The sequence below is a fragment of the Papaver somniferum genome, chromosome 5 (assembly GCF_003573695.1).
Source record: "Papaver somniferum cultivar HN1 chromosome 5, ASM357369v1, whole genome shotgun sequence".
NCBI classification, from domain to species: Eukaryota; Viridiplantae; Streptophyta; class Magnoliopsida; order Ranunculales; family Papaveraceae; genus Papaver; species Papaver somniferum.
The window spans coordinates 13164529-13191738 of record NC_039362.1 but is presented as its reverse complement, the minus strand read 5'-3'; the positions used below and the strand labels follow the sequence as shown (position 1 = coordinate 13191738).

Sequence of the window (27210 nt, the reverse complement as noted above, 5' to 3'; positions counted from 1 at the left end):
CAGCAACAAAGCTAACACTTCTCAACCAAAACTGAACACAGCACAGCCAATCCATTGCACCATTCTAGACCTACAATTGCATAGCAGCTTCATGAACTCCATTGATTGCAAACAAGCGGCAACATCTCACCACTTCGGCATCTGTGTCTCCTTATAGTTCCCAGCAACGCACAGCCATTCTCTTCTTTACTGCAACTGTTCACTGCACATTCAGTTCAACCACCAGTGCCTTCGCTCCCATTCTCCCAATGGCAACAGCACTATCACAGCCTCACTGTATCGACAACATCATCAGTTCAACCTGCAATTGCTTCATACCAGCATAACATTAACTCCAACTGCATCACCAAACAACAGCTGCCGCATCTCACTATTCCTCCTTCCATTAGCAGCAACACCTGTTTTCACCTGTACCTAAACATTCATCTACCCATTCTTTCACGGCAATTGCAGCTTCCGCAGTACTGCCATCTCCCTGTAAAACCACCAGTTCCACTCATTGCAGTTGATCTCATTCTCTGCTTTCAACATGACACTCTTCTCAGCTACACTGTCAACAACATCCACTTCCTGTTGTTTTTGCTCTTCCATTCTACAGCTTCAACTCCAGCTGCTACTCGAATACCTCCAAAACTAATAGCACCATTTCAGTTCATAGCTCATTCCCTCCAAACTGCACCTGCCACTTCATAATTCAGCTCAACTTTAATTCTCTGTGATTCTTGGACCTTAACAGCAAACAGCATCACCACCAACATCATTTCTTCCCTGTAAAATTCAAGTCCAGCATCAACCCATCTGCACTGCAATCAAGACAATCATCCCCTGTATCCTAGGCATACATCTACCAGATTCAGTTCACTTTTTTTGTAATTTCAACACATAACTTTGACAGCCAGCACCAATTCCATTTCTTCTCACAGATCCACCACCTGTAGTAGCAGCTATCACACCCATTTCAGGTCTTCTTTGTTGTCTCCGTACCAACACCACATAACTCCTTGTTTGTTCCTTTCTAAGCTTCAAATCAGTAACAACAACAACCATTAGAAACCCATTTTTCAGTTTCAACATAATCAACCATTATCCCTTATAATTCCCCTTGAATTTCTCGATTCACACTGAGTTCATCTGGCTCTCAATCAAACCCCATGGAAAAAAATTCATCTTCTTCTCAATTTGAACAATCACCACAAATTCTTCGAGAATACAACATCAGATTCAAAACCCCTCTTCTTGCTTCAAACCACAAACCCTAACAGCTATTTCACCACAAACCCCTCATCAATTCCTCCACCAACAGAAGCTCTCGAATTAGCATCATCATCTTCTCATCTCCCTGATTCCTCTGAATCTCTATCACCAACTCTGAGACAGCAGCCATCAACGCCTCTCTCATTTCTCAAATTCAGGCAAAACAAATGATACGAGAAGATAAACTACTCTGACTTTTAGGTCGTGTTTGGTATCCTCGATATCCCATCCTAGATTAGGTTATCCAGTAAAAAACTATTAAAATGTATTTGTCTCACTGCAATTCCAATCCTGGATAAGGATTACTAAACCTTTCTTGATTTTAGGAAGCTAAAAAAGTAAGGTCAAGGTATTCTTCCAAATACCTGGGATACCTGTATCCTCACCTGGGTTAGACAGTTATTTTCCTTTAAAATAAGTAATTGTCTAAGAAATAATTATTTATACTAACCTATTTCTGTAGTCAAACAAACACAATTTAACCTAGCCCAAGATATGATAGAATTTTAGACAAACACTATTAAAACTAACCATGAACAAGATTATCATAAATTAAATTAAGGTAAACCTTTCCAGGATATGTTATCCCATTTTCAAACTCCCAAACAGACCCTAGTGTAGGAGTGGCAAAAGACACAGGCACCCACTGATGGATACGGGCCACCTGATGGCAGCCCATTAACTCTCATTTGAACCAGAGCTAGCAGCCCCTTATCGTTGACTTGACTCCGCACAGCACTCGCCGTTGAACGCTTTTGCCAACCTTGCTCTAAATGAATGCTTTCTTCTTTCTCGAATTCTTCCACCAACAACGTACATCTCTTACTTCTCAGATCTACTTATTCTCTTCAATGTCTCTTCATCACTAAAGCTGTCACGCTTTTCAGACAGAAATTGCATCACTAAAGCCGACATGCTTTTCAGACAGAGATGAAGAAATAAAAGAAAATAATGAGAAATAGTTCGCCTCCAACACTTTTGTCCTGTTTCTTCTTCTTTTGTTCCAAATGACTCAAAAGCAAACATAAGATACATAATTTACAAGAAAACTTAGCAAAGAAAGCATAAACAATAGATAAATATTAAGGTGTTTTAGACACCTATCAAATACCCCCACACTTAGACTTTGCTAGTCCTAGAGCAAATCAAACAAAAGAATTTTAAAACATACATACAACTCCGTGTCATCGAGGTTACAGTTAATTTTAACATAAATAACAAGCCTTTGAACCCCTAGGTGTCCCTAGTGGACGAGTTTTAGTCTCTTGAAGGTATACAAGAGGTGTACCTACAAAAACTTTTACTCCAAATTCCAACTACCTGCGAAGAGTCTATGAACGAATCCAAAATGACTACAGGAGGAGGTACCTTGATGCAAATCCACTTCATATATAAATAAACAAAGCTTTACTTAGAAATTTAAACAAACCACAATACTCGGAATCTAACTAACCACAATCACACATGAATACATTAAGAAGATGAATATAGAGATAGATGGTTACGATGTTTCCCATATCTGTCTGAAGGTCACCGCCAAGATGAACCTATGAATCCTATTGGATTGAGATACTGGTCTGAATTCTAGTGTCAACACAGCTGGTATATACAAGGGAACCAGCGGTCGACAATCTTAATTCTATATCAACTCAACTGGCATATATAAGGGAACCAGAAGTCGATTTTATTGAACAATAATAACAAATTTTTTTTCCTTTTTTTTCACTTTTTTTTTTCTCTTTTTTTTTCTTAAAAAAATTTGACAACATGATTAGATCTTTTGGATCCAAGCGCATGTTTCTTGTCAGCAGATTACTTGCTAATTCCCATGGATCCTGTGTTCCACACTTGCTTAGGCGACGGAGACAGGGAGAACACACACATATTGCATCAAAGTGTCAATCTTTTTTTTTTTTTTGTATATACACTCGGGTTGGTCTAATTGGTCTGGTCTTTTTTTTTTAGTAACTCAATCACTCTATTTCATCCTAGCAGTAATAACAATTCGATGTTAGTGACCCACCAAATCACTTAAAGAAACAAGACAATATTGCAAAAATAAAAACAGAAGGTGATATGGTGACATTCCTAACAACTATCATATTATTTCTAACACATGAGCTCTGTCCGTCCTTTTAGTTAATGGGTTCCTCAACTCCTGCAACCAAAATGGTTCCATCCACTTATATTGGTAATGTCATCCTAAAGGCACGAGTTTCTAGATTTCGGAGTTTATAAAGCAATTTTTTTTCTATTTTTCTATTTTTTTAACTAAAGGCAACAAACTTTAAAAACATATAAATGCTCCCCCACACTTAAACTTTACATTGTCCTCAATGTAAAATTTAGTCATTCAAAGTAAAGTTCAAGGTGGAAAATTTCGCAAATGATATGCAAAACAAGAAAACAAAGATAAAATGCTTAAAAATAAAAAGATAAAGATAAAGATACAAAACCGGTGGGTTGCCTCCCACTTAGCGCTTGGTTTAAAGTCGTCAGCCAGACTTTCAGCTCCAATTACTCCTTCAGAAGGAGTGGATCACTCAATGTGACCATATCCAGATTCTCCATCACAAATTGCTCATAGTATGTTTTCAAACGATGGTCGTTGACCTTGGAAACCAGCCCTGTTTTGGGACTAATAATTTCAACTGCACCATGCGCAAACACATTAGTAACAACAAATGGTCCAACCCATCTGGACCTAAGTTTACCGGGAAACAATTTAAGACGAGACTGGAATAAAAGAACTTTCTGCCCTACTTCGAAACATTTTCGGGAAATCATTTTATCATGGAAAGCTTTGGTCTTTTCTTTGTAAATGCGTGAAATTTCATATACATCATTACGTATCTCTTCTAACTCATTGAGTTGAAGTTTCCTATGTTCACCAGCTGCATCTAATTCCATATTACATACCTTGATAGCCCAATAAGCTTTGTGTTCAAGTTCGATGGGAAGATGGCAAGGTTTAACATAGACAAGCCTAAAAGGATAAATACCGATGGGTGTCTTGTAAGTTGTCATATACGCCCACATAGCGTCATTGAGTCTATAACTCCAATCTTTCCTTGTAATGTTCACCGTCTTCTCAAGAATGGACTTAATCTCCCGGTTGGGAATTTCAGCTTGACCGCTCATTTGTGGATGATAAGGTGTGCCAACTTTATGAGAAATATTATACTTCTTTAAAAGAGCGTGAAAGGATCTCTTGAAGTGCGAACCTCCATTACTAATCACCACTCGAGGTGTACCAAATCTAGAAAAGATATGTTCCTTCACAAACTCACAAAAAACTTGTGAAACATTAGTCGGGGTGGCTTTAGCCTCCTCCCACTTAGAAACATAATCTACAACAAGAAGTATATAAAATTTCCCATTGGAATTCACAAAAGGCCCATAAAATCGATACCCCAAACATCAAAAATCTCAACAGCGAGAATTGGTGTTTGCGGCATTTGGTTTCTAGCACCTAGATTGCATGTCCTTTGACACCTATCACGAGCCTTGCAAAATAAATATGCATCCTTAAACAATGTAGGCCAATAAAAACCACTTTCGAGAACCTTGAGGGTTGTCCTCTTGGCTCCGAAATGGCCACCACAAGCATATGAGTGACAAAAATTCAGAATTGATTGGAACTCGGATTCGAGTACGCACATGCGGATCATTTGATCGGAGCAATGCTTCCACAAATAAGGTTCATCCCATATATATTTCTTGGAGAACTTCTTGAGCTTGTGTTTCTGAAATGTATACATGGAACTAGGTACTTGTCCCGTCACCAAGAAGTTAACAATATCAGCGTACCATGGAGTTGTGCCAACAACCGCAAAGAGTTGCTCATCCGGGAAACTATCGTGTAAAGGAATCGCTTCTTTGGACACAACCAATCTACTTAGATGACCCGCTACGGTATTCTGACTGCCCTTCTTGTCCTTAATTTGCAAATTGAACTCCTGAAGAAGAAGAATCCACCTTATGAGCCTTGGCTTAGCATCCTTCTTTGTGAGCAAGTATCGAAGTGCAGCATGGTCGGAGAAAACCACCACCTTTGTACCCACCAAGTAAGATCTAAACTTCTCTAGTGCAAATACTATGGCTAAGAGATCCTTTTCAGTAGTGGAGTAGTTAATTTGTGCTCCGTTGAGAGTTCTAGAAGCATAATAAATGGCATATGGAACTTTACCATCTGGCTGTCCCAACACGGCTCCAACGGCATAATCACTTGCATCGCACATCAACTCAAATGGCTTGCTCCAATCGGTAGTTTGATGATTGGTGTGGTAGTCAACAACTCTTTCAAGGTGTCAAAAGATTCCTTGCATTCCTTGTCACAATCAAAGGCCACATCTTTCTGCAAAATTCTACACAGGGGCATTGCAATCTTGGAGAAATCCTTGATGAATCTCCTATAAAAACCTGCATGACCAAGAAAAGAGCGAACCTCCCTCACAGTTGTGGGGTATTGTAAGTTTCGAATAAAATCTATCTTAGCCTTGTCAACTTTTAACCCCTTAGAGGATATAACATGGCCAAGTACAATCCCATGATTCACCATAAAGTGACATTTTTCCCAATTAAGCACAAGATTAGTTTCTACGCATCATTTAAGAATAAGTGCAAGGTTATCTAAGCACTTTTTAAAAGAATCACCATACACGCTAAAATCATCCATAAACACTTCTATGATGCTTTCCACATAATCTGAAAATATACTTACCATACAACGTTGAAAAGTAGTTGGAGCGTTACACAAGCCAAATGACATACGTCTATACGCAAAAGTGCCAAAAGGACAAGTAAACGTCGCCTTTTCTTGATCTTCTGGAGCTATTACAATCTGGTTATAACCTGAAAAACCGTCAAGAAAGCAATAGTGAGAGTGTCCAGCCAATCTTTTAAGCATTTGTTCAACGAATGGTAAGGGAAATGGTCCTTTCGGGTGGTAGAGTTGAGCTTTCGGTAGTCAATGCAAACTCTTCATCCGGTATGGATTTTAGTTGGAACCAAGTCATGATCATCATTTTTCACCACCGTGATTCCAGACTTCTTTGGAACGACTTGAACCGGGCTCACCCATTTGCTATTGGATATGGGACAGATAACCCCTACATCCAACAACTTCAGGATTTCTTTCTTCACTACATCCATCATCGGAGGGTTAAAGCGACGTTGAGATTCTCTTTTTGGTTTTGCCCCCTCCTCAAGTAGTATTCGGTGCATACATGTGGAAGCGATGATTCCTTTGATATCGGCAATGGTCCACCCAATGGCAGACTTGTACTCTCTTAGCACTCGAACAAGTTTCTCCTCTTGCACCTTGGTAAGGTCTTTGGCAATGATCACCGGAAACTCTTCCTTATCACCTAAATATATGTACTTAAGGTGATCCGGAAGAGGTTTCAACTCAAGAATAGGTGCCTGCACAAGCGATGGTAAAAGTTTCTCATTAGTAATCGGCAAGGAAACATAAGATGCATTATACTTTTGTGGAACTTCTTGTAATGAGTTAAGAGCTAAAATAGCCTCTTTAAGTTCATCACAAATAGACAATTCAGTTTCAAGGTCTTTGTATTTTCCATAACCTAAACCTTCCACTATGGTGTTTTCTAAAGCATCATCACCATTCAGTTCAAAAATCTGTTGAGCTAGAGAATCAATAATATCAATAGAAAAACATGAATGCACATCACTAGGATATCTCATACCCTCAAAACGATTGAAACTTATGATCTCATCATCAAATTTCATAGTTAAGGCGCCTTTGAAAACATCTATCTTCGTTCTAGGGGTTCTCATGAATGGTCTACCCAACAGCAAGGGAGTAGACGATGGTGAATCTCCATCCATCATGTCAAGAACATAGAAATCCGCCGGAAATATGAGCTGATTAACCTGCACCAAAACATCTTCAATAACCCCTTTCGGGTAAGTATTAGATCTATCAGCCAGTTGTATAACAATACCGGTATCCTTAAGAGGACCAAGTTTCAAGGATTCATAAACTGAAGCGGGCATGACATTAATGGATGCTCCTAAATCTAGCAAAGCACGTTCAAACCTGATTTTACCAATAGTACATGGTATGGTGAAACTACCGGGGTCTTTCAACTTAGGTGGGAGTTTCTTTTGAAGATATGCCGAAGCATTCTCCCCCACACCCATTACCTCATTACCAGTCAATTTGTGCTTGTTAGTGCACAATTTCTTTAAGAACTTTGCATAACGAGGAACTTGTCTTATTGCCTCAATGAGTGGAATGTTCACTTCAATCTTCTTAAAGATCTTCCAAATCTCTTGGTACAATGTCTCCTTTTTCGACTTTGCAAACCTACTAGGAAAAGGAGGAGGAGTAACATAAGTAGAAACACGAGTTTTAGAGTTATAATTTGTTACCGGGTCAGCCTTTTTAGGGGTTGTTTCACCCTCTTCTTTCTCCAAGTCATGTTCATTGGACATCGGTGATGATGTCGGTTTATCTACTTGCTTCCCACTTCGTATCTCAATAGCATTGGCATTCTCCTTTTGATTTAATGGTTGCGAAGGAAGTTTTCCAGCTACTTGTGCTTCCAATTTGCTCACGGTAGTAGCTAGTTGACTCATTTGTGTTCGGATGTTGTTAGAGCATAGCTCGGTCAACCTCGCATGCGTTTCTATATCAAGCATGTTTGTCAATGTTAGTGATCAAAACTATAAAGTCTTGATTTCTAGCCTATTAGCTAAGTCTCAGAATAGGATAGGAAAAGTGTAGTTGAGCTCAAGGACTTCATGGAGATTCAACGACAACGACGAAGATCTACACCAAGGAACCGTAGAACTTCATCAACGAAAAGGTATGTGAAGACTTGAACTTATCTATCACTCGAAAGTCTATCTATTATTCTCATACTTCTTATGAGACAAAAGTCGTATGCTATATAGACTAGATCATATACACTTGATATTTCAAGCTGAGTATTCATTGCTTATCTTTTACTCGAAATTATGTGTTGGTAAAGCGTTTCTCTTTGATCAGGTTTATCTTCACCTAGTGACGAAAATCATGAAAATTTCAATCACTTTGGAAATTGCTCTGACGAGAAAGGTCTGTTGTTCTTCACGACTGAATATCGCCCTCTGAGAATGTTTCAATGATTGAAATGAGAGTTTAGATTATATAACCATGTATTCCTTGAACCGAAGTTTTCGAACTTTGTTGATCAAGAGAAATCGGTAGGATTGTGGAATTGCATTTCCAAGTCTGCGAACCCAGTCCGCAGACTCAGTCCGCGAACTGACGGAAGTTCTCGACCGAGAATTTCTGCTGGGATTTCCAAAACTCGTTTGTGTGCTAAGTCCGCGAACTGGCGGAAGTTCTCGACCCGAGAATTTCTGCTGAGTTTGGAAAACTAAACCGATTAACTTAAGTCCGAGAACTTGTTTGTGATCTTAAGAGGTTATGATCTAAATATGTGCTATGAACATGAAACATTAATTATTAAGGAATGCTTTATGCAAACCGTGGCTATAATGTTCATGAGTCGATTCTAATCGAATCGAATCATGTTTGTTTCAAGTGTGTTTTGTGTAGTTACATAAGATCTCATAGCAATTGAACAACTCTTAACTAGTTCATTTGAGTCAATTGAACTAGTTTTGGTAAAAAAGAACATGATTAATATGAGATGCTTATATGGTTGAGCTTTTGGGTTATCATGTTGAACCAACATACGTGTACTCGTTTAGGCATGGTTTTCACGAACCCAGTAAATGTGTATCCAAGTGTGTGTGACAAGCTATGTCTTTCGATCTAACGGTTGAGAGATATTGGCTTGAATCTAAATCAGGTTTCATCTAACGGTGAATAGAGATTTCTTTGTACCTAAGGCAAAATCCTGATTTGAAGGCTATATAAAGGAGACTTCTTGCATCGAGCAAACCTAATCCCCATACGTCTGTGTGCTACTAACGCTCTCGCTAGAGTCGATCTCCATTAACTCTTGAGTTTCTTCTCTAAACTCGAGTTAACGACTTAAAGACTTCAGTGGGATTGTGAAGCCAGACCGATACTACTTTTATCGTAGTTGTTTGATCTGATCTTGCATTTTCTATCGTACGAGTACAATCGATTGATTGGCTTGAGATCGTGAGAGTTCTCCGATAGGCAAGATAAAGAAGTCACAAACATCTTCGTCTCACTGTTTGTGATTCCTTAACAATCCGTTTGTGTAGTCAGGAAGGATTGTAGAGAGGTGATTGATTAATCTAGGTTGTTCTTCGGGAATATAAGTCTGGATTATCAATTGGTTCCTGTTACCTTGATTTTATATCTAAAGACGGAACAAAACCTAGGGTTTATTTGTGGGAGACAGATTTATCCTTTCGATAGACTTTTATGTGTGAGACAGATTCGTTTATTATCAAGTCTGTGATTTTGGGTTGCAGCAACTCTTTGTTGTGGGTGAGATCAGCAAAGGGAATCAAGTACGCAGTGTCCTGCTGGGATAAGAGGCGTAGGAGTACAACTGTACCTTGTATCAGTGGGAGATTGGTAGGGGTTCAACTATAGATCAGTCTGAAGTTAGCTTGGAGTAGGCTAGTGTCTGTAGCGGCTTAATACAGTGTGTATTCAATCTGGACTAGGTCCCGGGGTTTTTCTGCATTTGCGGTTTCCTCGTTAACAAAACTTCTGGTGTATGTGTTCTTTCTTTTCCGCATTATATTTTATATAATAGAAATAATACAAGTTGTGCGTTCGTGATCATCAACTTCTCTAATCCAACTTTTGGTTGTTGATTGTAGTTGATTGATCCTTGGACATTGGTCTTTGGTACCGTCCAAGTTATCTCTCTTTGATAAAGACTCGCTATTGATTTTAGCTTGAGTAGAAATCAAATCGAGAGATTGAGATAATAACTCTTTGAGATACTTTTTATCTAGATTGAATCTGACTGTCTAGTTGATTCTCTAGCAAAGTATTTCGGAGTTAGTCCATACAGATTGCTAAGCGAAATATTGGGTGGTGTTGTTAGACCCCCACTTTTTCAGATATCCTTCATATCCATCTCTGACTTTTGCTTATCTTGCGCCATTGTGTTGAGAATGAGATTCAACTTGTCATCTATACTCATGCCTTGAGTTTCTTAACGTAGATTTTGCAAGAATTGGTACCCACCTTGTTGATTAAAAGGAGGATTGGAAACTGCCGCTTGCTTGTTGGCGTAGCTTAAATTGGGATGATCTCGCCAACCCGGATTGTATGTGCTAGAGTATGGATCATATCTTGGCCTTTGCTGATTTTGGTACATGGCACTTGCTTGCTCAACATCTTCGGTGTATGATGGTGGTATGACGGCAGCTGTTATTTGTTGCATCATCCTCTCCATGTTACCCATCCGATGTTCCATATGTGAAGAATCACCAACTTCATTCACTTTCCTTACCACTGATTCACCTCGAGTGTAGAATTGTTGAGTGTTTGCAGCCATGTTTTCTAACAAGCTTGTAGCTTCAGCAATGGTTTTGTTGGTGAGTGCACCACCACTTGAGGCATCAATCAAATTTCTATCATTAGAAAGCAACCCCTCATAGAAATATTGAATCACAAGTTGATCGTTGATTTGGTGGTGTGGACAGCTAGCTAAAAGCTTCTTTTAGCGCTCCCAATACTCATAGAGAGTCTCCCCCGATACTTGTCTAATACCACAAATCTCCTTGCGAATCACAACTGCTTTTGATGTCGGAAAATACTTCTCAAGGAACAACTTCTTCATTCCATTCCATGTGGTTATACTTCCAGAGGGTAAGCAAAAGAACCATTCTCCTGCAGCATCTATAAGGGAGAAAGGAAAAGTTGTCATCATAGCCATATCGGCATCTGCAGTTGCTGGCTTCAAACTAGTCACAACATGATGGAATTGTTGTAAATGACGATTAGGATCCTCTCCCAATAAACCTCTAAATTTAGGCAGCAAGTGAATCAATTGCGGCTTCAACTCAATGGTTCCATTCAGCTGAATACATAAAGGTTGCTGGTCAATGTTTGGAGAAGTGAGCTCCTTGAGTGTTCTTGGAGCAGGTGGTCGACCTCCCATTGTGTTGTCTTCCTCTCTGTCCGAGTCCGAAAATTCATTTGGTGTATAACTAGGAGGAAGTAGAGTATTCACTGCTCAAATGAAGTCTTTTAGTAAAGTTCCCGAGCGAAGACGTATACCAATAGGACTTGGTCTGCCCTCTCCACGCATTCACCAAAGAAATGGTACCTGAAAAACAGATTCCCGAAGATTTAATGAGTAAATGAAAATCGAAAATAAAAGCAAAAGTAACAACTAAGAATAAAAATAATAACTAAACTTGCCACTGCCTCTATCCCGTTATTATCTCCTAAGCTCACCGGATATGGAAGCGCTCGACTACCGGATTCTACTTGCCAAGTTTCCTAGAGATACGCTTACTAGGTGTGACTTAAACAAATGCTCTAAGTTTTATGAGATAAGATTGTTCCTAGTGATGAACTCAAAAGCATGATCACCTACTAGTGTCAATTTCTACATATGGGTACTTAACAAAGTCCCATCATCAATACCCACATATTGCTACTAGTGTTTAATTCTCAAGACAATTACGGGTCGAAAAAAAAATCTAAACTAGCAATAAGATTGTGACATAACAATTTAATTTCGAACTTAAACAATTAAGGAACAATCCATAATCATTATTAGCATGGTAGAAATCGAACAATAACTAAACTTGCGAGAAAACGAGCTATTGCATATCAACCATGAGTTCATATTTCGGGCTTTGAAATCACCCTTAATCAAAGATTGTTTTAGCTACTCATAACTATGGAGTTCATCATAATCACAATAATAATAATGAAAAGAAGATGGAAAATAAATACGAAAGCAAATCCAAATTGCGGCTCTCCTTTCAAAACTCCAAGTAGAACGATCCATTACCGAGTCAACTCAGTCAGTACCGAGTCAGATGGAGTCAGGGTCTAACTAGCCTGACTGGGCTTGGCATGAGCCGTTGCAGTTTTGTACAGGCTGTAATTCAGTCATGCACCTTGATGGCGCTTCAGCCATCAAAATAGCTGCAATTCCTTTTCTTCCCTGCTTACACAGACATTCATCTAAACTGTGGATAACTCATTCTTCTGTCTTGTATGCCACTTCGTTTGGCATTCTATGCAGCACACACTCCATTTCCTTCATTCATCTGTTTCCGCAGCTCAAGCCATCTCTTCTCAGTAGCATAAAAGATAGAACTGCATCTGCAATTCAACTTCCTCCTCTAACTGACAAACCTTCTAAAGCTGCAGCTGTAATATGCATTGTCGCAGCACCAGCAACTTCATTCTTCCATTGCAACATCCGCTCAACCCACGACAGCAACAAAGCTAACACTTCTCAGCCAAAACTGAACACAACACAACCAATCCATTGCACCATTCTAGACCTGCAATTGCATAGCAGCTTCATGAACTCCATTGATTGCAAACAAGCAGCAACATCTCACCACTTCGGCATCTGTGTCTCCTTATAGCTCCCAGCAATGCACATCCATTCTCTTCTTTACTGCAACTGTTCACTGCACATTCAGTTCTACCACCAGTGCCTTCGCTCCCATTCTCCCAACGGCAACAACACTTTCACAGCCTCACTGTATCGACAACATCATCAGTTCAACCTGCAATTGCTTCATACCAGCATAATATTAACTCCAACTGCATCACCAAACAACAGCTGCCGCATCTCACTATTCCTCCTTCCATTAGCAGCAACACCTGCTTTCACCTGTACCTAAACATTCATCTACCCATTCTTTCACGGCAATTGCAGCTTCCGCAGTATTGCCATCTCCCTGTAAAACCACCAGTTCCACTCATTGCATTTGATCTCATTCTCTGCCTTCAACATGACACTCTTCTCAGCTACACTGTCAACAACATCCACTTCTTGTTGTTTTTTCTCTTCCATTCTACAGCTTCAACTCCAGCTGCTACTCGAATACCTCCAAAACTAATAGCACCATTTCAGTTCATAGCTCATTCCCTCCAAACTGCACCTGCCACTTCATAATTCAGCTCAACTTTACTTCTTTGTGATTCTCGGACCTTAACAGCAAACATCATCACCACCAACATCACTTCTTCCCTGTAAAATTCAAGTCCAGCATCAACCCATCCCCTGTATCCTAGGCATACATCTACCAGATTCAGTTCACCTTTTTTGTAATTTCAACACATAACTTTGACAGCCAGCACCAATTCCATTTCTTCTCACAGATCCACCACCTGTAGTAGCAGCTATCACACCCATTTCAGGTCTTCTTTGTTGTCTCCGTACCAACACCACATAACTCCTTGTTTGTTCCTTTCTAAGCTTCAAACCAGTAACAACAACAACCATTAGAAACCCATTTTTCAGTTTCAACATAATCAACCATTATCCCTTATAATTCCCCTTGAATTTCTCGATTCACACTGAGTTCATCTGGCTCTCAATCAAACCCCATGGAAGAAAATTCATCTTCTTCTCAATTTGAACAATCACCACAAATTCTTCGAGAAAACAACATCAGATTCAAAACCCCTCTTCTTGCTTCAAACCACAAACCCTAACAGCTATTTCACCACAAACCCCTCATCAATTCCTCCACCAACAGAAGCTCTCGAATTAGCATCATCATCTTCTCATCTCCCGGATTCCTCTGAATCTCTATCACCAACTCTGCGACAGCAGCCATCAGCGCCTCTCTCATTTCTCAAATTCAGGCAAAACAAATGATAAGAGAGAAGATAAACTTCTCTGACTTTTAGGGTTGTGTAGGAGTGGAAAAAGACACAGGCACCCACTGATGGATACGGGCCACCTGATGGCAGCCCATTAACTCTCCTTTGAATCCGGGCTAGCAGCCCGTTATCGTTGACTTGACTCCGCATAGCACTCGATGTTGAACGCTTTTGCCAACGTTGCTCCAAATGAATGCTTTCTTCTTTCTCGAATTCTTCCACCAACAACGTACATTTCTTACTTCTCAGATCTACTTCTTCTCTTCAATGTCTCTTCATCACTAAAGTTGCCATGCTTTTCAGACAGAAATTGCATCACTAAAGCCGACATGCTTTTCAGACAGAGATGAAGAAATAAAAGCAAATAATGAGAAATATTTCGCCTCCAACACTTTTTCCATGTTTCTTCTTCTTTTGTTCCAAATGACTCCAAAGTACCTAAACACTCAAAAGCAAACATAAGATACATAATTTACAAGAAAACTTAGCAAAGAAAGCATAAACAATAGATAAATATTAAGGTGTTTTAGACACCTATCAGGATGCTACGTACTTGATTCCCTTAGATGAATTCACCCACAACTAAGAGTTGCTACGAACCAAAGTCGAAGACTTTAATAAACAAATCTGTATCACACAGAAAAGTCTACGGTAATAGATAAATCTGTCTCCCACGAATATACCTACGAGTTTTGTTTCGTCTTTTGATAAATCAAGGTGAACAGGAACAATTGATAAACCAGACTTATATTCCCGAAGAACAGCCTAGTATTATCAATCACTTCACAATAACCTTAATCGACGCAGCGAAAAAAGATATTGTGGAATCACAAACAATGAGACGAAGTGTTTGTGATTTCTTTTATATCTTGCCTATCGGAGATATCAATCTCAAGCCAATTATTACAATTGTACTCGTACGATAGAAACAACAAGATCAGATCACACAATTTCAAGAAAGTAGTATCGGTCTGGCTTCACAATCCCAATGAAGTCTTTAAGTCGTTAACCTGGTTTAAAAGAAGAAACCAAAGGTTAAAGGAGAATCTACTCTAGCTTAGCACAACTAGTATCACACAAAAGGTGTGGGGATTGGGTTTCCCAGTTGCTAGAGTTCTCCCTTATATAGTCTTTCAAAACAGGGTTTACAATCAATGTTAGCTTGGTAGCAAAGCATTCAATATTCACCGTTAGATGAAAAACTGATTAGATTCAAGCTAATATCTTTCAACCGTTAGATCGAAAACTAGTTTGTTACACAGAAATGAAATGCACGTTTCTAGGCTTGTGTAACCGTTCCCAAACTTGTACATTTGTTGGTTCAACAATAGTCAACCAAATGGTTAGCCATATGATCACTTTCATATCAACCATATTCTTTTCATCATAACTAGTTCAATTGACTCAAATGAACTAGTTAGAGAGTTGTTCAATTGCAAGGAAATCTTATGTGACTACACAAGACACAATTGAAGCAAAAAAGATTTGATTCACTCGAATCGGTTCATGAACTATATATCCACGGTTTGCAATTTGCATTCCTTAGTTTATATAAGAATAAGTTCACAAACATCGTTTTTAGATATAACCTACTCAAGTTCGTGGACTTAAGTTCTTGGACGGAGTTCACAAACTCCGGCAGAATTTCTCGGGTCGAGAACTTCCGCCAGTTCGCGGACTTGGCTCACACCACCATTCTGGTTCTCTTGATCAACAAAGTTCGCAAACTTCGGTTCAAGGAATAAGGATTTATACATATATGTGTTTCCACAACAATGCTTATATCCTTCAATGGTTATATTATCTAAAATCTCATTTCAATCATTGGAACATTCTTAGAGGACGTTGATATTCTATAGTTATTATTCACAAACTATTTTTCGTCAAAGTAAGCAATTTTCAAAGTGATTGAAACTTGTCATGACTTTCGTCACTAGGTAAAGATGAACTTGGATAAAGAGAAATCTTACCAACACATATTTCGAGAAATAGATAGGCGAGATAAACTCGGCTCGAATTAGCAAATGTGTATAATCTAAATCTATATAGAAAAACGACTTTTGTCTCAAGATAGGAGATAAATAGACTTTTGAGTGATAGATAAGTTCAAGTCTCCACATACCTTTTAGTCGATGAAGATCCACCGGTTCCTTGAGTAGTCCTTCGTCTTGTATGATGATTTCCATGGAGTTCTTGAGCTCAACTACACTTTCTATCCTAGTCCGAGACCTTAGCTATAGTAGACTAGAAATCAAGACTTATAGTTTTGATCACTAACATTGACAAACATGCTTGAGATAGCAACGCATGCGAGTTCGACCGACCAATGCTCTAACAATAACTTCGACAACAATACTATGGTGATATGTATCACTCCACCTTAGTCAATACTTTTATCTCAACATGAAAACCACTCCCCCTTACGTAATGACCCGTAAAACACGTAAATCATATGTATTTGTAGTGTGAACTACACATTAATTCTCCCCCTTTTTGTCAATAAGATTGGCAAAGGTACGAAAACGGGATCCTAATGAAATTTCCACGAAGGTGCTTCAAGACCAAAGAAAAGTACATATCAACTTGTTTAGATGCAATCATAAAGCTGAGGCTAAATGCATTCATCAAGGAGTTTATAAAGATACAAGATAACCTCTAAAATAATTCCACATCCGCACTTCCACAAAGATATGGAAATTAAGCGCAAGTTCAAAACAACTCTCCCCCATTTGATGTCATTCCCGAAAGAACAACAAGAGCGACCTTACTTTTACAAGAAAAGAAGGATTTTATTGGACACCAAAAACCATAGTGAGATGATTTTCTATATCCAAAATTCTCAATTAAAATAACCACAAGTAAACCCATGATCAATTTAATCGGAATACACAATCAAATTAAACACAAAAGTGATCAATTTAATTGAACATGATCAACATAAGAGAACTTACGGAGCATTGCAGTATACACATAAGATATGGATTAGGGAATGATCAAAACTGCGGCATATACAAAGATTCATTCTATTTTCCATCACTATTTGCACAATGACATACAATAGACATAATCCTTGTAAACAAAAGATTTTAACATATCTTCCATTAATAATTGACATAATAGGCTTAACTTTTGTTTGTCAAAAGTTCATCGATCTTGTATCAATACTTGCATATCGACATATAAAAGAGATAAATTTTGACATCGTATGAGACAATAATAGTTCAGGGACGAAAACACACATATCCCATAACATATTGCAATATATAAAACCATAAAGATTAATACTGCAAAAATCATCTTCCAAATAATTTTTAGAATTTAAATAAATAAACCTAAAAAATGAAGATGAAAAATGATGGACATAGCTATGTGTACTCACAATAATGGCTATTCCAAACTCTAGTTATTCTTCCTAAGACATAAGAAATAAATTCTCATAAGAAGACTTTCTAGACAAAAATAATCTAATCACCAATATAAAGAAGCACAAGAGGCTACTCATCATCTTCATCTTCGGAGATCACGAAGGAGGAACGAATTTTGTCCATGTCTTCTTAAATATTGGGATACTTGGTAGCAATCACAAGTAATTGTTCTTGAACACGACTTACTTTGGTATTCAATTTACAAACACCTTTGTAAATTTGGCGAAGAAGCTTTGTAGAAGAATCACTTGAGCCATTAGTTGTGTTACACCTTTGCGTCTTGCAAGCATATTCCTTCATTCGATTGAAAGTACACGGCCGAACAAGCTTGGGGGTTCCAATGGAGTTCCCAATGGGTTCAATGGAGAAGTTGCGACAAATACGCTCAATCAAGCATGGATAGCCTAACTTCTTGTCAACGGAAGTCATGTCTAACATTTGAAAAATAATGAAACCACAAATGTCAAGACCTTTGGTTTCCATCACAAGGTAATAGACCAATTCCGCAAACTCACGACTCCAACGAGAATTCTCAACCGTGGAAGGACAAAGGTTAGAAATACCCAATTTTCCAAAAGACCTTAAAGGAAAATCTAGTTGATTAGTAGGAAATTTTCCTCCATTCCGCACAACACTCTTTCCACAAAGCTCTTTTGAAATAATTTCTTGTGAATGTCGTTCATCACTTGGTCTAGGAAGGCGAAAATCTCCCAACAGAATTCCGGTAATTTTCGAAATCAATTCTCTATTAACTAGAATCCTCACTCTATTAACCATGGTCTTGAATTCCATGTCCTCAGAGACAACATCATAAATGTTGGCATAGAAGATCCTAGTAAGAGTATCAAAACCTTCACCAAGGCCATCAAAGATGTTTCCAAGCTTGAATTTTTCAAAACAAGATAAATCATCCTTATGCCCACTTGTAAAATCCAATTTCTTTTCTAAAACAAACCCAGAAGTAGAAATCTTTTCAAATACTTTGCTACAGGATTCATCCACAAATCTAATCCTAATAGAATCTTGATCAACATGAAGATCAACTGACGAGGATGAAGAACCTAGGTTGTTTGAAAAACCTTTTGAACCCTTAACATTCTTCATGATTCTAGAAGGAAATAAGGGAGTGGGAAAGAGATTACTTACTTGAAATTTATCTTGAGAAAAAAAGGTTATCCAAGAAGCTTTAATGGAGAAAAATCATGAACCCTAGAATGGTTAACGTAGGCGGACTGATGAGGGAGGAAGGGAGGTAAGCGTACCCGTTATTCTTTCATACCCACAGTTGGTCTTGGACCCGTTCATGAACCGCGACCCACATAAGGAATGTAGGATTTTTAGAGGTAAGTACTGTACAAACCCTTCTTGAAAATCTTTTGTCACACGAAAAAAACTTTAAACAAAGTCAACCATTTACTTGCCCCATTTCAAGTTATATACAAATGGGGTGATGCCATTCCTGAAATCAGGTGGTATAGTATGCAGAGAATTTCTCATGCAAATTTTTTGATTGACATTTGTGACCAGAACTCGGAGTAAAACCATAATGATAAAACTCAGAACCCGTTGGTCTTTTTTCCTTATGACACAGAGAAGACATTTTCTGATTAATGGTTCCTTTACCATTCTTACAAGAAATATTTTTATTAACTTCAAGAGAGCTGGTAGTTGGAAAAATTTGTACATTATTAGAACATGATTTGACATGTACAAAACTTTTATCAGAACGATTCAATTCTTCTATGGAGTTAAGCTTTTCTAAGAATTTTAACATGTTCTCAAACGCTCTAAATAGATATTTGTCAATAGATCCTTTATGATAGTATTCCTCAAAAAGATTAAGTGTGATTCTTGTGAGGGTCCATACCTTTGAGCGTTGATCAAGTTTTCTTTGACGATTCTCATTAGAGAATTTTTTTGTTTTTCCTTTAGATTTTTTCTTCACTTCTAGATTTTCCGATGATCTAGATGGCATAAGATTATCATGAGAGACGGTTGGTATGAACAATAATCTCTAAGCAGTCTTTAAGGAGATCTGGTGTGCGTTACAGATTCAATGAGAAAGTCTCCCAAAAAGATTTCCCATAGGGATAAACTTTTGAGGATCGGACAAACACAAACTTATAAGGTTTCACGTGTTTTCCTGCTCTGATACCAATTAAAAATGCGGGGGTCTAACAACCACACCCAATATTTCGATTAGCAATCTGTATGGACTAACTCCAATATACTTTCTAGAGAATCAACTAGACAGTCAGACTCAATCTAGAGAAAAGTATATCGAGGAGTTAATATCTCTCTCTTGATTTGATTTTACTCAAGCAAATAGAAATCTGCGAGTCTTTATCAAATACAAGGATAATAAAATTGGATGGTACCAAAGACCAATATCCAAGGATCAATCAATTTCCAATCAACAACCAAAGGTTGGATTTCACTATTGATCGATACAAACGCACAACCTGTGATATTTCAATTATATAACAAAATATAATGCGGAATAGAAATAACACAGACACCAGAAGTTTTGTTAACGAGGAAACCGCAAATGCAGAAAAACCCCGGGACCTAGTCCAGATTGAACACCACATTGTATTAAGCCGCTACAGACATTAGCCTACTACAAACTAACTTCGGTCTGGACTGTAGTTGAACCCTAATCAATCTCACACTGATTCAAGGTACAGTTGCGCTCCTTACGTCTCTGATCCCATCAGGATACTACGCACTTGATTCCCTTAGCTGATCTCACCCACAACCAAGAGTTGCTACGACCCAAAGTCGAGGACTTTAGTAAACAAATTTGTATCACACAGAAAAGACTACAAGGATAGATAAATATGTCTCCCACAGATAAACCTAAAAGTTTTGTTCTGTCTTTTGATAAAAATCAAGGTGAACAAGAACCAATTGATAAACCGAACTTATATTCCCGAAGAACATCCTAGTAGTATCAATCACCTCACAATAATCTAAATCGTATGGTAGCGAAACTAGATGTTGCGGAATCACAAACGATGAGACGAAGATGTTTGTGATTTCTTTTTATCTTGCCCTATCGGAGATATAATCTCAAGTCAATTATTCGATTGAACTCCTACGATAGAAAATGTCAAGATCAGATCGCTCACCTATAAGAGAAGTAGTTTTGTCTGGCTTCACAATCCCAGTGAAGTCTTTCAGTCGTTAACCGACAGGGTCTCGAGAAGAAACCCACGATTAAAGGAGAATCGACTCTAGCAAACCAACTAGTATCACACAGGAGGTGTGAGGATTAGTTTTACACAGTTACTAGACGTCTCCTTATATAGTTTTCAAATCAGGGTTTGCAGTCTAGGTTACCTTGGTAACAAAGCATTCAATAATTACCTTCGAAACTTAGCTTTCACACGCAAATGAAATGTATTCATTTAGATTTGAGTAACCGTACCTAAACGTGTAAATTGGTTGGTTCACAAATGGTTGACCATGGTTAACCATATGAGTACTTTCATATTAACCGTATTCATCTTTCTCATAACTAGTTCAAATGACTCATAAGAACTAGTTCAAGAGTTGTTCAATTGCTTAGGTCTTTATACATAGACACAATTGAAACAAAATCGGTTTGATTCATTTGAATCAATTCATGAACATATACCCACGGTTTGCAAAGATTGCATTCCTTATAATTTATTATTTTAAGTCCATGAACTACCGATTTGAGAAATAACTAGCTTGGGTACACGTACGGGTATGCGTACCTTAGCTACCGGATTTTGAATTGGTTTTAGTTTCCAAACTCAGCAGACTTTTTTGGGTGAAAAAGTTCCGCCAGTACGCGTACCTAAGGTGACTGGTTTTTGAGTTCGTAAACTTCAAACTCAGCAGAATTTCACGGACGTGAATTTCCGCCAGTACGCGTACGGGTACGCGTACCCAACCTGTCTCTTTCACCAATACCGCATGCACACATATGCACGTACTTGGTTTCCGGCACATGGATTTATACACTAATGTGCGAACACACTATATGCTTATATCCATAGGTGGTTACATATTCTCAACTCTACATTTCAATCATTGAAACATTCTTCTATAATGTTATAACAGTCGTTAGACATAAAGAATCGACTATCTTCATCAAAGATATTTTCAAGATTGAAACATCATCATGACTTTCGTCAATGGTAAAGATGAAAATGGTTAAAGCAAAAGCTTACCAACACGTATTTCGAGAAAAATATAGGCGAGTAAACTCGGCTCGAAATAACAAATGTGTATGTATGAAAACTATCATACTTATACAACTTTTGTCTCAAGAGTAGGAGATAGAGTAGATAGAAGTTTGAGTAATAAGATGAGTTCAAGTCTCCATATACCTTTTGGTCGGATGAAGTTCCACTGGTTCCTTGAGTAGTTCTTCGTCTTTGCAAGATAATCGCCATGGAGTCTGGAGCTCAACTATTCCTAACTATCCTAGACCGAGACTTAGTCATAAGTATACTAGAAATCAATACATATAGTTTTGATCACTAACATTGACAAACATGCTTGAGATAGCAACGCATGCGAGTTCGACCGAGCAATGCTCTAACACGACGTAATTTGAATTTGTACCTTAGGTTAGGTTTAGGCTTTTTCTTATAGTTTGCAGTTAATTTTTTTAACATGGAGCATGTATGTTTATGTACTATTTCGTGTTGCAGATTCACATTTGCACCGATTGTATACTAATGCGATGCAAAGTAACATATATGATGTTGTTTATGCTGTTTTTTTTGTAGCAAAATCCTTGTTGTTGACATAGATTTTTCATTTGTTAACACTGAAAATTTGTACAATATCTAGATTATTTGTATCAACATTGGTTGTTGATGCTGGTTTGTAGGATCAACTTTCATTGTTGATGCAAATAACCTGGATAAATTTCTGATTATGGTTGTTGATAGTTGTTTTATTGGATCAACATTGGTTGTTGATGCAGATTTGTTGGATCAACTTTCATTGTTGATGCAATAACCTGGATAATTTTTTGATTATGGTTGTTGATAGATGTTTTTTTATTGGATCAACATTGGTTGTTGACAGATTATGGTGTCAACATTGGTTTGTTGATCTCAAATTTTGTTTTTGTTTTTATGTTTTATTAGTTTTTGTTGATCTGTTATGATTGTTGCAGGCCAAAGATGGTTGTTGCAGAGTTCACTTTATCCAATTTGACCGTATCGCATGTTGTTTCGGAATCAACTACTGTCAGCGAGATGATTAGTGTGGTGAAACAATACTGGCCTTATGTCCCTTAAGACCTCGTACTTTTTGGTTATACTGTAGATGGAATTTCACATGTGATTAATCACGATTTGGAGTTGAGGTTTTTCATTCACTACTGCATCTCGAAAGGGATTGATGTGTTGAAGTTTAACATCCAGTTTAAGATTTATGTTGATTCTGTTCCTCCTTCTTATTCTTCTGTTGCTCCTTCTTCGTCATCATCAAGTTGTGTTTCAAACAACGATGTGGCTATTATAGAAGATTTGACGGATGATTCATCTTTGGTCAAAAGGGTCCCCAAGAAGTCAGATGCTTGGGACAACGTCTTAACCGGAGTAGGGATGTTTTTTGAACGATTGTCGTGATACTTTTAAGAAGTGTGAATTTCATAGTGGTTACAAACTTGACGTAGGTAAGAGTGACAAGAAACGTTACGCTGTGGAGTGTATGAACAAGAAAAGTCAAAATTATAGCTGGAGGTTTCATGCATCTGTCGTTGCCAAAACTAAAGGTGTGTTTCAGTGCAAGAAGTTTCGCGAAGAGCATTCATGTGATTTAGCTTCTTCTGATCCAGCAAAAGTCAGGATGACGAAGTCTTTTCTGAAGGATATCTTAATGGATGAATTTCAAGTATCAAAGAAGAAGAAGACTGCATCTGATGTCCAAGATCTGCTCCATCTGGAATATGGTATTGATCTCACGTATAGTCAGGCATACCATGGTTTATAGTTCACTAAGGAGTCTCTTTGGGGTGATGACATCAAGTCTTATTCAGACTTTGTTTGGTGTAAAGACTCAATTGAACGTTATAATCCTGGAAGCATCGTCAACTTTGAGTATGATGGTGTAACGAAGCAGTTCCAGAGGTTTTTTGTTGCTTTCGAAGCTTCCATTACTGGTTTCAATAATTACTGTCGTCCGATGTTATTTATTGATTGAACTTTTCTCATTGGGAAGTTTAAGGGAGGTCTTATGGTTGCTTGCGACTGGTAACCAAGGTATATTTTTTAATTATTAATTTGTTTTAACTTTCGTTGTTTGAATCACACAATATAGTCTGATATGTACCTGGATTTCAATTCCATGGATCACATAACTTTTGTTCATCCCATAATTATTGTTGTTGATCCCATAACTTTTGTTGTTGATCCATTATTTCAATTGTTGATCCCATAACTCTTGTTTTTGATCCCATAATTGCAGTTGTTGATCCCTTTTATTTGTATCAACTTTTGTTGTTGTTCCATAATTTCAGTTGTTGACCACATAACTTCCGTTCTTAATCCCATAATTCTTGTTGTTGGTACCATAATTCTTGTTGTTTGTCCCATAATTTTTGTTGTTCACCCAATAACTTGTTCATGGATTTCAGATTTTGAATCTTTGTTTTTTTTTTGTATTTCCTAGAGATCTATCCAGTTGCTTTTGGTATTGTACCTTGCGAAAATTGTGAGAGTTGGGAATGGTTCTTAACTAACTTGAAGGGTATTATCAGGGAAGACCATCCACTGACCATCATATCATACCGTGGAGCTGGCCTTCTGAAACATGTCCCCGTGATCTTCCCAAAGGCTTACCATTCTTACTGTTTGTACCACATGAAAGGGAATATTCCGGTTCCAAAGGGTAAGAGCAGGCAAACTGCTGTGAAGTTGTTTGAAGAGTGCTACACTGTTTTAACAAAGGAGAAGTATTATGCCGCTGCCAAGAGTATGAGCAACTTGAAGCTGGATTCAGTGATTGGTTGGATGGTAAAGATTCCATTCCAGAACTGGGAAGCTCATGCTTTTCAAGGAGAAAGGTTTGGTGATAACACATTGAACATTGCGAAGAGTTTTAACAATGTGATTAAGCATGATAAGCGGCTTCCAGCACTTGAGCTTATCGACTGTATTCGTGCTAAGGTAATGGATCAGAACTACAAGAGGTTGGTGGAGTCTAGTAAGTGGACTTCAAAGCTTACTCCCAGTATGCAAGCTAGGCTCAACAAGAGGGTGACCGACTGTCGTTTTTACAAGTTCCGAGTGATAAAGTATTTAAAATAATTTCTCCTACTGTAAAGAACACGGTCAACTTGGATGTTAAGACTTGCACTTGAAATTGGTGGCAGAAGCATAGTTTCCCTTGTACCCATTCGATGAAATCTATGTTGCAGATTGGGCCAGATGAACCTTATAAGTACATTATTACGTATTATACCACTGAGTTCTACAGAGGTCTGTATGCTCGTCCTATCTATCCTATTCCCGACAGTGAGAAGCCGCCTAAAATTAATGAGGAAGGTTATGTATTTCCTCCCAATGGTGGTCGAGCGTAAGCTAGAAGGCCAACTACTTCAAGGTACAGGAGTTCTCGAGAGAAAGTTCGCAAGAAAAGGAAATGTGGCCAGTATGGGAGATTTTCCTTCCACAACCGTCGTAGATGTCGCAGAGCTCCTTTGGCTCCTCGTGCACCAGTGTTCCGCAAGGAGTCTAATTCCAAGATGATCAACTTTTTGAGGAGGATGTTTTTCTGAAGTTTTAGTGAATGATTTACTATTTTTCTGAACTTCCTTTTTACCTTTTTATGCTAGTTCTTGAATGATCAACATGGATGTTAGTTATTTTTATGCTCTTCCTATATTTTCTTGTTGGATTTGTTGTGTTTTTAATGACATACATTCTGTTTTATTTATTTATGAGTATTATTCTTGTCAGTTTATGTCAGTTTGCAGGTTCCAGGTTTACTGTTTTTTTTTACAGGAAAAATTACTATGTAAACAGTATCAACATATCAATGTTGATCCAAGTCATGTGATCAACTTCAATTGTTGATCCCCTATTGATGGATCAACTTCCATTTTGTTGATGCTTACTGAAAATAAAAAATTTGCATGGTTACAAGTTAACTCCATTAGTTGTGCATACATGCAGTCTTTACTATGTAAACAATATCAACATATTAAAATGTTGATCCAAGTCATGGCATCAACTTCCAATGTTGATCCCTATTACTGGATAAACTTTCATTGTTGATGCTTACTGAAAAGAAAATTTTTGCATGGTTTTATCTGTATATACAAGTTAATTCCATTAGCTGCGTACCTGCAATCTTTACTACCAACATTCATTCACTTTGATAACAAAACCATTCATTCACTTGATAATAACTTGATAACTAATAGTAATATTAATTCATAACAAACTAGTACTAAACATATCCTCCAAATTGTTTCAGAACATAAACATACTTTCAGACATAAATTTACAGTAACTATAAGATGTCTTGATAATCAACTAGCAGACCTATACAAATTAACTAAATTACTTACCAGCATATGTTAAACTACGCCACCTAAGTGTATTTGCACTAATCTAATATTTCAACAGAATCTTGTATGTTGAGTACTTCTTTGATTAAGTCGGTAAGATCTTGAACTTGCTTAATCTCTTCGGCTGAGTCTGTAACTTCTTGTACTTGATTACCTTCTTCTTGTGTGTCAATAATTTCCAAAGTTTTTTTTCATGCACCAATTTCTTCCAAGATCCTGGCAGCCATCTTCACTCTCTTCTTGTTAAAATTTTCATGGTATTGAGCAGTCTTACCATTTAAACCCCAGAAGTCTCCATGCTTCACCATACACTTCATGAACAAGCAGATGTGGATTGCACAGTCCAAGCCTTTTTGTTGTGGTACAGGGAAGTGGTCAAAAGCTGTAGTTACTGGTCCATCTGTCTCAACATCTTTTTTTTCCATTTTGTTCAACACATCAGTCAATGGTTGTACCATGACATCGTATTGTTCGTTGTATCCTTTGTTGTGATATATGGTGTTGATAACGAACCATCTTCCACCTAATAAGGCAAGCAGCACCTAATGGAATGGTTTCTTATTCTTGTCTTGGAGACACATTGGTATGATCAAGAATGCGTCATCGACATTCACTGGGTAATTCTCACTTACATGAGCTGCACATTCCTCCACTTTCGTGCTATTTTTGGTAGCTATTGCGCCTCTCACCAGATGTTGCATCATATTCTTGACATTAGTTTGTTTTTGATATTAAATAATAACAAGTATACTTGAACCATTCCTAGCACACTAAATTGTTTTATCTCACCTAAATAAGATTTCAACTGCGATCATATAAACCTAAATAAGTTGATTTAACAAGTTATTGAAAAGACAGATTAAGAGTTTCGGCTTATATAAGCATTCATAGACAAGATCAAGTGCTTCTTACCGTAGTATTTCGGCTTGCTTGGATCTTGCATCTTTCCTTTCAACATGTTGTTGTAGTAATCAACTATCTCGTTGTTAATGTTTTGGTCATCCGTTAGAAATTGGATATGCTTTCCATAAATGAACTCTTCCACCTCATTGTTGAAAAAAAAAGTTATATGCTATGTCACTGCATTTTTTAAAATGGAAGTATTATTATCAGATGTTCTATGGCATCAACTTTTATTGTTTATACCTATGAATGAACAAGCAACTTACCTTTCTGTATCTTTCTCAAAG

At 37.8% G+C, this 27210-nt stretch overlaps 3 protein-coding genes across 3 annotated transcripts; 1 reads left to right on the top strand and 2 right to left on the bottom strand.

The window, feature by feature from the left end:
• Positions 1–3771: 3771 nt before the first annotated feature.
• On the bottom strand, positions 3772–4293 carry LOC113278778. The gene is made up of 2 exons (XM_026527527.1): positions 3969–4293; positions 3772–3905 (listed from the first exon to the last, which is right to left on the bottom strand). The coding sequence occupies exons 1-2, from the start codon at positions 4291–4293 to the stop codon at positions 3772–3774; spliced, it is 459 nt and encodes a 152-aa protein (XP_026383312.1).
• Positions 4294–6237: 1944 nt separating this feature from the next.
• LOC113278777 lies at positions 6238–7860 on the bottom strand. The gene is made up of 2 exons (XM_026527526.1): positions 7434–7860; positions 6238–7298 (listed from the first exon to the last, which is right to left on the bottom strand). Exons 1-2 carry the CDS (start codon positions 7858–7860, stop codon positions 6238–6240), a joined length of 1488 nt encoding a protein of 495 aa, XP_026383311.1.
• Positions 7861–22107: 14247 nt separating this feature from the next.
• On the top strand, positions 22108–25027 carry LOC113278776. Its single transcript, XM_026527525.1, has 6 exons — positions 22108–22116; positions 22619–22670; positions 22771–23014; positions 23103–23398; positions 24118–24704; positions 24866–25027. Exons 1-6 carry the CDS (start codon positions 22108–22110, stop codon positions 25025–25027), a joined length of 1350 nt encoding a protein of 449 aa, XP_026383310.1.
• Positions 25028–27210: the final 2183 nt, after the last annotated feature.

Coding starts and splice junctions, on each gene's coding strand:
- LOC113278778 (XM_026527527.1), bottom strand. CDS start 4,293: ATGTGGGCGTATATGACAACTTACAAGACACCCATCGGTATTTATCCT. Junction 3,906..3,968: donor TCGTCTTAAATTGTTTCCCG/GTAAACTTAGGT, acceptor CGCATGGTGCAG/TTGAAATTATTAGTCCCAAA.
- LOC113278777 (XM_026527526.1), bottom strand. CDS start 7,860: ATGAGTCAACTAGCTACTACCGTGAGCAAATTGGAAGCACAAGTAGCT. Junction 7,299..7,433: donor TAACAAGCACAAATTGACTG/GTAATGAGGTAA, acceptor GTGCTTTGCTAG/ATTTAGGAGCATCCATTAAT.
- LOC113278776 (XM_026527525.1), top strand. Junction 22,671..22,770: donor CCAATTTGACCGTATCGCAT/GTTGTTTCGGAA, acceptor GTTATACTGTAG/ATGGAATTTCACATGTGATT. Junction 23,399..24,117: donor TCTGCTCCATCTGGAATATG/GTATTGATCTCA, acceptor TGTATTTCCTAG/AGATCTATCCAGTTGCTTTT.